This window comes from Centroberyx affinis, unplaced genomic scaffold (genome assembly GCF_046629955.1).
Source record: "Centroberyx affinis isolate AG114_WGS23_722 - 3 ecotype Tasmania unplaced genomic scaffold, CSIRO-AGI_Caff_v1 ptg005180l_1, whole genome shotgun sequence".
NCBI lineage: Eukaryota > Metazoa > Chordata > Actinopteri > Beryciformes > Berycidae > Centroberyx > Centroberyx affinis.
Genome location: NW_027282575.1, coordinates 1 through 11,003, shown reverse-complemented (window position 1 = coordinate 11,003; position 11,003 = coordinate 1). Strand labels below are relative to the sequence as shown.

The 11,003-nt window shown below is 44.4% G+C and overlaps 1 protein-coding gene across 1 annotated transcript; it reads right to left on the bottom strand.

Annotated features, from left to right (window-relative positions):
- Positions 1-6,227: 6,227 nt before the first annotated feature.
- Positions 6,228-11,000, bottom strand: LOC139666878 (uncharacterized; the record flags this gene model as incomplete). Its single annotated transcript, XM_071546218.1, has 2 exons — positions 6,228-8,324; positions 10,905-11,000. Coding segments are annotated over 2 exons (273 nt in total), but the record flags the coding sequence as incomplete, so codon positions are not given.
- Positions 11,001-11,003: the final 3 nt, after the last annotated feature.

Genomic DNA, 11,003 nt, shown 5'->3' with positions numbered 1-11,003 from the left:
AGCAATTGATATGGCTGGAAATTGTAGTAATTCCAAATGGCAAAGTAGTTCCCCTCTTTAAATTAGGGGACCCACAATCTTTGTTTTTTTTTTGTAATTTTATTTTTTTATACATTTTACATACATTTTTTATTTGCACACAAATGCCACACCCCCCTCCCTCATACACTCCATCCCTAACCTCACATAGACATAAAAGGAGAAAAAAAAAAATTCATATGCAAATATGCATATATACATGCATACATACTTATATATATACATACACACATATATCCGCATATGCATATACACAGATACGCACGCACACATACATACACATAAATACACACATCAAAGGAACAAAAAAAAAAAAAAACATGACCCACAATCTTTTAATGATTGCCCTATCTACTGTAGGTCCTTCCATGCTTTTCAAAAATCCTAGAAAAGTTAGTGTACATAAGACTTCTGAAACATCTCAATCCTAATTCCGTTGATAAAATCCGCTGCTGTATATAATAATGAACAACAATGTGTAGTGGCAAATGGATCAGCATGGGAGAGGGTGACAATAACAAGTGGTGTCCCGCAGGTCTCCGTTCTTGGGTCTTTGTTGTTTCGGGTTTACATTAATGACCTGGCTGCTGCATCCTCATCAACGCCTCCTGTTCTTTTTGTTGATGATGCTAGTACTAACTTCAAGTGCTTCTCAAAAACAACATATGTGTCAGAGGAGGACACGACAGAAAGGTCATATTTATTGTCGGAATATCAAAGTTATCAGACAGAAAATGTGAATTTTACACAGTGGCGTTTTTGGCGGTGGGGAATCTGAATTCTGTGGGACTTCTTTCCTCGCTCCCTCTTCCCCACCAAATGTATGGCAGAGACAAACAGTATTCACCAAAACAACTCTTAACACTAACAGCAACTGAATTCAGCCATCTTTGTGTACTGCTTAATTCGGCTGTCAGTTGTTTGTTCTGTTTGGGCCGTGAGCATAATGTGTGCATGATGCAGGAGGCCGTGATGGACAGATGGCTATATTGCCACAGAAGCCTCTGAACTTGAAGAAAAAACAACATGCCACTCCGAATCAGGAGGAGCCGGGATACCACCCAGCATCTCAGCCCCCGCTCGCTTGCTTTTCTCTTTCTCTCTCTCTCTCTCTCTGTCCATGAATATGCCCTTTCTTCCTTTCCTTCTTTTTCTCTCGCACAGTGTGTTCCTTTATGTCCCTTTCCAGTTCACTTACCTCGTCGCCCCCCGTACCAGCTGAACCCCAGATTCAGAGTCCCTTTGGTCGATTCCCAGTCAGCGGGGTCAGTTGCCCCCTTTTTGAGGTCCGAGTAACCAAGAGTACAGTGCTCTTCTCATCCCGGCTGCTTTGACTCACTGACACACACACACACACACACTCACAGGAACATTGTTCTAATGCGTGTCATCAACTAATTCTGTAACAACTAACTCTGCCTTGAATGCTCACCAAAACATGCTTAACCTTTACCTTAACCTAAACCTAATCTTAATTTTAACCTTAATCCTAAACCCAAATCCTAATCCTAAACTAACCTTAATCTAAAGCAATACACCTTTTTGGGAGATTGTCCTATTGGGCAATTTACCTGATAACATAAACACCAAAATCATCCAAGTGTCCCCGGTAGATCATTGGCACCTGTGCTCCATGCTAACGCTTAAGCATACACTATGTTGAGTGATAGCAGACTCCATGCTAACACTTTAGCATACACAATGTTGAGTGATAGCAGACTCCATGCTAACACTTGAGCATACACAATGTTGAGTGATAGAAGACACTAGCATCTCAAAAGTGAGAAAATATGAACTTTTAGCGGCTCTAAAGCTAAATGGTCAATAATCTGAAACGATATGCAGCTAAGTCTGGCAGTTTGTGTTGGAGACTGGTAAAATGTAAACAAAATATGATACAAAAATAACTACTTTCCCAGTGTCCATAGAGTCCATAAGCAGAAGCTGTCATTTTATGTCATTTGTATGCCACAGATTAGCATTTCTGCCATTCTTTGGGTAGTCCAAAATCCTTATGGAAAATATGAATGGGCTTTTTTGAAAAATGCCAAAAATAACGGCTTTGTTGAAGGGATATCAATGAGATGAACTATGTTTTATCCAGGGGTTATAATACATCCAACAGCTTTGTGAATTTTGATCCTTAAGATACTTTGCTCATGTTTGGGGAAATCGGACTACAATAGTACTGATGAATGACTTCCTTTACCACTTGTTTCCACATGTGTTTCATGTGTCGTTGCTTGCAGCTGATAAATAGAACTGTGTTCTATTTTGTCTTCTTTGTGTTGTAGTGATGCAACTATCAGAGCCCAACCTGTTTTAGCCTACTTATTTCCTACAATTAAAAACTGCACTTCAGCACTGATTCAAGAAAGTTTTAAACAATGACAATAAAAAAAGATTATTTGTTGGTTTCACTGTTTTAGTGGTCACACAATGGCAATGTAGGCCTAGAGATCATAAAAATATCGACAATTGTTAGATATTTTGATAGACTGCACCTTTGCTATGTAGGAGATTAGTGTGACTGGACCTGCAGGAATTTTAATTCAATACCCCTGCTTCACATGGCAGCCGCTTACAAGCTAACAGGGCAAAAAAAAAAGAAAGAAAACAAAGTTTGTTAAGTTTGTGGTTGAAAACAGATCAGTCACCATTAAATATCTCCTGCTAAACAGATCAAACAAATGATTAGGCAAACCAGAACCAGGCCACTGAGTCAGCAGTGTGTGAGAAAGAACTTGGCAAGAGGTATTACATCTATTTGAAACTTTCCTTTGGTCATGATTCATGCAAAAAAATGCTTGAATTGAGGAAATGATCTTAAAATTACGGAATTTACCTAAGCTTTTCTGACCACATAGTGTATGCTAAAGTGTTAGCATGGAGCCTCCTATCACTCAACATAGTGTATGCTAAAGTGTTAGCATGGAGCCTCCTATCACTCAACATAGTGTATGTAAATAAAGTGTTAGCATGGAGCCTCCTATCACTCAACATAGTGTATGTAAATAAAGTGTTAGCATGGAGTCTACTATCGTTCAACATAATGTAAATAAAGTGTTAGCATGGAGTCTACTATCACTCAACATAGTGTGTGTAAATAAAGTGTTAGCATGGAGTCTACTATCATTCAACATAATGTAAATAAAGTGTTAGCATGGAGTCTACTATCACTCAACATAGTGTATGTAAATAAAGTGTTAGCATGGAGTCTACTATCACTCAACATAGTGTATGTAAATAAAGTGTTAGCATGGAGTCTACTATCACTCAACATAGTGTATGTAAATAAAGTGTTAGCATGGAGTCTATCACTCAACATAGTGTATGTAAAAGTGTTAGCATGGAGCCTACTATCACTCAACATAGTGTATGTAAATAAAGTGTTAGCATGGAACACAGCAGCCTTAACCTTAAAGCCAAGCCCCAGTTTGAAAATAAACACTTGTAAAAGAGAGGACCGGAAAAATGTCCTCACTTTGGAGGTTAGTTCGATTTTTCATTTTTCTATCCTTGTGAGGACATTTGGTATAAACACACACAAACACACACATACATACACACACAGGGTGCATCTGAGCGAGACAAATCAGTGAAACCCCTTGTGTCCAAGCTCCTCCAAACATGAATGGCAGCTGCAGTAAAATGATCTACGACCCCCGTTGTCACATTTTGGCCCTCGTCTACTGTACAAAACCACATTCTGAAGCAATTACATGATAATCGAGTTACTCTGTGTGTGTGACGCTGGCATGCGTGTGGGTTTGTGAATGTGTTTTATTGTAAAATCCGTGATCCGCGTGTGCGTGCGTGTCTTGTCCCGAACTGGGCGGGACGCACACAGCCCCGGCGGAGATCGCGTGACTCGCGAGTCGCTCCTCTGACCTCAAAGCTGGCCGCCGATATGACACAAGCCTCTGGAGAGTGTAAGCCTATACCGGCCATGTCCAAAAGCTACCATGCACCCAGGCAGCTGTTGCTAAATAGATACAGCATTTACTGGGCTGATCCCTCCTCTGTCCCCTATCTCCACAATGCTTTGCCTGGTAGTGATGAGGAGGCCGGGGGAAAGAGGATATCTCTCCTGGGACCACACACACACACACACACAATCTCCCACCCGGTTTCTGACTTACACTCCCGTCTGTCAGTCAGCCTAAAAACTCACACACACACACTGCGCCTTGCGGTGTCGCCTGGCAAGCGGGCGCGAGGCGTGTTTCGGCTTTTCACAAAAAAAAAAAAAACTTTGACCTCGCTTTGGTGAGGTCTCGGCGCGCTCTCACGAAAGGCAAGAGCGCGATACTGCCAAGATTTGTTTTTCCACCCCGCTTCGATATTTTAATCCCTCGCGCTCATTCCCAGTGTTTTGAGGAGGCGTCCCGGGCCGTTCCAGCGTTTAATCAAAAGCAGAGGAGCGATTTGACAGCCCCGCCTCTTAGCTGTTCGTCCTCCCTTGTTTGCCAATCCTCCCGGTGCTTTAACAATGATCTGTTGTATCATCAGGTACAGGGCGTAGGCTGAACTATTGGAATGGGTCATGTCTGTGCTGTCTCTCTACCCATCTATATTCAATTGAATCAAACGCATACAAATCATGTTTTGGGCTGGTTGTGCTTTCTTGTGAACTCTTGTGAACTGTCTCTTTCTCTCTGAGTTATGTCTGCTTAAGTAAGAGTCCCTTGATAACTCTACTGGTGTACCACTCTTCTTCTTCTTCCTATACTGTGGTTTCTTAAAAAAACATACACAATCCGAAATGAGTTGTGGGTATATTCCTGGTCGGTCCACCGCAAGCGATACGTTTTCTTTAGAGCTCCATGTTGACTTTTTTTTTTTACTAACTAAAGGCAGTTTTCTTTTCCTATTAGAACGAGATGAGCCATACTCAGAAGGCAAACGCAGGCCGTTGGTGCGAGCGTGTTTGAGCGCGTGTGTGCCGCGCAGCGACGGAGAGAGAGAAAGGGAGTGGGGAAAAGGGAGGAATAGGAGGAGACGGAGATGAAGAGAGAGAGAGAGAGAGAGAGAGAGAGAGAGGTCCGGCCGATTCTCCCCCGCTGCTCAATTATAATTTGCCCTAATTGAGCTGTGAGCCGACAAGGTCGAAACAAAAACTCTGGCCGACTACCTCTGACTCCCCTCCCCACTACTACTACTACTCGTTCTCATCCCCAAACCCCCCATTCCCCCCGAAAAATCCTCAATGCAGGCTTCTTTATTGGCATGACAAATTTACATTCTTTGTCGCGAAAGCATGTACGCTTTGACGGGCCCATCAACAAAGACAACAATGCCCCCTCTGATACCCCGGCCCGGTCCGCTGTGGCGTCCTGACCCCTGTTCAGTTTATCTAAGGGACACGCTGCCCCACATAACGGGTGGCAGATAATGGGGCCTATAGGGGGCCGGTGTTAGCGCCTGTGAACGGGACAGAGAGTCACGCTAGGGGGATGTGAATGTGCCAAGAGGTCCCCCCCCACACACACACACACACACACCCACACACACACACACACCTCCACCCCTTTACCAACCCTCAGCAATGCAGCTTATCTCCACCGCAAAACGACTCATTGAAAATCCATGAACACACAGGATCACAGACACACACAGACTGATAATGTATATTATATCCTTTTTATTTATTGTTATTTTAATGTGAAAAAAGTTGCATATTGTAACTTTGAAGTTTCCCCTCATCAAAGCTCTGAAAAAGAGGCTGAAATGTGTATTGTTTCTATTTAGAGCCAATGAGCTTCATGTCAGTGTAGGCACCTGACATGTTGGGGACCTTTGTCAGGTCCCCAACATGTCAGGTTCCTACCATGTCAGGTCCCCATCATGTAAGGTTCCCATCATGTCAGGTCCCCACCATGTCAGGTTCCTACCATGTCAGGTCCCCATCATGTAAGGTTCCCATCATGTCAGGTCCCCAACATGTCAGGTTCCTACCATGTCAGGTCCCCATCATGTAAGGTTCCCATCATGTCAGGTCCCCACCATGTCAGGTCCCCAACATGTCAGGTCCTCAACATGTCAGGTCCCCATCATGTCAGGTTCCTACCATGTCAGGTCCCCATCATGTAAGGTTCCCATCATGTCAGGTCCCCATCATGTAAGGTTCCCATCATGTCAGGTCCCCAACATGTCAGGTCCTCAACCTGTCAGGTCCCCATCATGTCAGGTTCCTACCATGTCAGGTCCCCATCATGTAAGGTTCCCATCATGTCAGGTCCCCACCATGTCAGGTCCCCAACATGTCAGGTCCTCAACATGTCAGGTCCTCGCCATGCGAGGTCCCCACCATGTCAGGTCCCCAACATGTCAGTCCTCAACATGTCAGGTCCTCGCCATGTGAGCTCCCCACCATGTCAGGTCCCCAACATGTCAGGTCCTCAACATGTCAGGTCCTCGCCATGTCAGGTCCCTACCATGTCAGGTCCTCGCCATGTGAGGTCCCTACCATGTCAGGTCCCCAACATGTCAGGTCCTCAACATGTCAGGTCCTCGCCATGTCAGGTCCTCAACATGTCAGGTCCCCACCATGTCAGGTCCTCATCATGTCAGGTCCCCACCATGTGAGGTCCCTACCATGTCAGGTCCTCAATATGTCAGGTCCCTACCATGTCAGGTCCCCAACATGCCAGGTCCCCACCATGTGAGGTCCCTACCATGTCAGGTCCCCAACATGTGAGGTCCTCAACATGTCAGGTCCTCACCATGTCAGGTCCCCAACACGTCAGGTCCTCAACATGTCAGATCCTCAACATGTCAGGTCCTCACCATGTGAGGTCCCTACCATGTCAGGTCCTCAACATGTGAGGTCCCTACAATGTCAGGTCCTCAATATGTCAGGTCCCTACCATGTCAGGTCCCCACCATGTCAGGTCCCCACCATGTCAGGTCCATACCATGTCAGGTCCCCACCATGTCAGGTCCCCACCATGTCAGGTCCTCAATATGTCAGGTCCCCACCATGTCAGGTCCCTACCATGTCAGGTCCTCAATATGTCAGGTCCCTACCATGTCAGGTCCTCACCATGTCAGATCCCTATCATGTCAGGTCCTCAATATGTCAGGTCCTCAATATGTCAGGTCTCTATCATGTCAGGTCCTCAATATGTCAGGTCTCTATCATGTCAGATCCTCAACATGGCAGGTCCCCAAAAGTGTAGGCACTGTTTTGCCTCCACTCTTCAGTAAAATTGCCCTTATAGCCTTTATATCAAGACATTGACCGTACTTCCAGGATTGCAGACACATACAGTCACATACGTCTACAGTCAAACATTCCCCAATTCAGAACTTTGACCAATACCAGTGGCTACGGAACACTTTCACTCTCAAATTTCTCTCTCCATTTTTCACTTTGTTGTCTATGCAGGATGGAGAGGAGGGAGATTTCACCTAACTCTGCTATATCAGTGGTTCTCAACCTTGGATTTGAGACCCCCCAGAGGGGCATGACATTTTTTGGGTGGTTGTGTGATGATTTATGGGATAGGAAAAAAATATTTCTACTATACAAATTTATTATCATGTCTATTTTGTCTTTTTTTCTCAAATTTTTGCTTCTTTTGCATATGCAGCCGGTGACCAGGGTTCAAGTAGGCATTGCTTAGTTTAAGGGTCACAAAAAAAGTTTGAGAACTACTGGGCTACACCTAGTCCAAAAATCCCTCCTTCCCTGCGCCAACTATCCTCACCTCCTCTGTCCAACAGTTTGCCCTCAAGAGATCTACTCTTGTCCTAAGTACACTTCACAGATCCAATGCGATATCAGGGGTTTCTTGTCTTCCATAGAATATTACAAATCCTGGGATTATCTCTCTTACAGGCATAACGCACAACAGCACATGCAAAGAAAACAGTTACCAGAGTATAATACCAGAGTATATATTACTTGAAACAACAGAGGATGGTGGGATAAAGGTATGCGTGGATGCGGTTGAGTACTGTGGGCGAGGAAAACAAATGTACCGAACACACTGCGGTTCTGTTTCTGGAGAGTTCAGCGGGAACAGGAATGGCAGAAGTAGTAATAGTATCGTAGAAGCATCCCCCGTGGCAACAAAGCAGGGTCGGAGGAAGGGTCTCCCAGTCTAAAGGTTCCTCTCCAGAATGACAGATTTTAAGTCCGCGGGGCAGTTGACGGTGAAGACGGTGTGCGAGGTGTTCCGTCTCTCCACCAGGGCGGCGACGGCCTCGCCCAGGTCCAGGTGGTTCAGGTACCCGGGGGCCAGGCGCTCCGGAGGGGCCACGCCCGTGTCGATCTTCACCTGCCGGGGATTGAGAGGTCGAGGGGCAAAAGGATGGAATGGGAGGGATGGCATGGAGGGAATGAGGGAAGACCATGGGGGTGGAGAGAGGTAAAGAAGAGACATGGTTCCTTATCAGTGCATCTGCTTCAGCTGCCACAGTACGAATTTGACCTCTTTGGCCAGAAAATGTTTCGTCCCGTGACACTTGCACAGGATGTACTCATGTAATTATTCAGAGGACCAAACACAATGTGGTTCTGTTTCTAGGGAGTTCCAGCTGCAGATGTATTCAAGACACTAACCTTTACAGCGGGTGATTTAATTTTGCACCTATTAGATCAAACACTGATTCTTTCCCAGATCACAGTCAAAAGCAGGAAAAGTTAAAGTTAAAGTAATTATCTGTGACATGGAACTTCCGGTTATGGCGGAGTGGTGAGAGGTCGCAACTTTTTAGCTCCGTTGCTAATACCTCATTAATCCTACAATACTAATCCTAATTTCATTCAAATTAGTGCAACGTGCATAAAAGGAGTACTACAAACTAAAAAATAAGCCACAACACAACGAAGAAAATTCGGAGGTGGAAGAGGGCGGCGACGAAGTGGCCGTTCCCGATGGGGAAGGAGAAGATGGTATGGATGTGGACGAGAGCAGCGTCAAAGACATCATGAAAGCCATCAATTCCATGAAAAATTGACTTTACCAGAAAATTGATGCAGTGCAAGCGACAATTACAAAAAAACAGGACGCATTACTGAGGCGGAAAAACGCATATCCGATACTGAAGACGATGTAAACGGTCTTCTATCCAAAGTGCGCAGTTTGGTCAAGAATCAGTCAAGAATCTTACAGCCAAAGTAGACGATCTGGAATGCAGAAGTCGATGGAATAATGTGAGATTGGTGGGCATTCCGGAGAAAGAAGAGGGCCAGGATACAGCTGCGTTTCTGGAGAAGTGGTTACCCGAGGCGCTGGGGCTGGACCCGCGGCCTTTGGGTAATCCAGAGAGCACACAGAATTGCTGCACCACCAAACGACGGCCATGATGCGCGTCCTTCACGTCCCGAGAACGCTCATCATGAAGTTTTTGAACTTTAAGGACAGGGAGCGAGTTTTGAAGTCAGCTAGAGCCAAAGGAAAAGAGGCCACGATGGAGTGCGACAGAAGCTACGAGACAAGGGGATCCAGAGGCTCAGAATCATCTTCCCAGCCCGCCTTCTGGTGACACATGGTGAACGGTCCTACACCTTCGACACTCCAGCAGCAGTGGAGAGCTTTGTCGAGGGCCTATGAAAGAGCTTAACGTTATCTCAGTTAGTTTTTCACCCCCATGAAGCACAGGCTAGCTAACATACCAGCCCACGTTATGTATGCCATCCTTGTTATTTTATTTTATCTTATCTTAACAGAAAGAGTATAGTCTTAGCCTTGGCTTGCCTACTTGACTAAATTTCCATGCAAGGTGAAGAAGTTTCGTTTTTATTGGTTTATTTTATTAAATTTTTGTTGGACTGGACTGTCTTTTCTGTCTTACTGTGCAATGCCAAGGCTAGTGAATTATTAGCCCCGATATCAGGCAGCATTGAGATGCACCGAAGACAGTGGACTTGGACATAATACAGGCCTCGCTACCTATTTTTGTTTTATTTACACGCTGTGAAAATGGGGACATTAAGAAATGAGTCAAACTGACATTGATTCCAGATGGCTGGCAGTATTTTTTGTTTTGTTTTGTTTTGGGTTTTTTTTCACATGTTATTTCAGATACAGGCTATTACGACATATTGTTTGGCTAATTTAGAAGCTTTATATCCTCCTCTCAAAACCATTCATTGGCTATGCCTGCCCTTTCCTCTTTGGGGGTAGCAATCATAGGACATTGTTATCGTAAGGGTTTGACCTCATTTTGGTATGATTTGTGTCTGGTTCTCATGAATCCTCTGAGTCTAGATTGAATGCATGGAGGGAAGATATAGATGAGGACGTATCTTTAGAAGACTGGGTTGAGACAGACATTCAACACAAGCTTGAAGCTAATACAGTATAAATGGCTGCTGCATACATATATAATCCCTGTTAAATTGCATAAGTTCAATTATATGGTAACACTTTACAATAAGGGTCACTAAGTTAAGGGTTACTTAATGCTTAATAAGTATTAACTAACCCTTAATTAACAGTTAACTAATGTGTCTGGTAATCATTTACTAATGGTGTTCATGTTAACTAAGGTATTAATTTATACATTATTTAATAGTCATCTTTATAAACTATTAAATAATGTATAAATTAATACCTTGAACACCATTAGTAAATTACACATTAGTTAACTGTTAATTAAGGGTTAGTTCATGCTTATTAAACATTAACTAACCCTTATTAAACATTAACTAACCCTTAACTTAGTGACCCTTATTGTAAAGTGTTACCTGAAAGCTTTTATATTGTCTATTTTAAACACCCGATGTCTGGTAGGTCTTTCCCGGGAAGAATCTCTGCTGATCTCTGGGGAAGTGCCGTGCAGAAACACCACAGGATCTCGTGGATTACCGCTTCAAGAAAACTTGTTCCAGATAACTCCTTGCTGTGCCTCACCTGGTTGAGTTTGCAGGGCACCTCGGGGTACTCCTCTCGCAGCACCTGGCAGAAGGCCAGGGTGCTGGCAGCTCCTACGGTCAGGAAGCCCGTACCGGG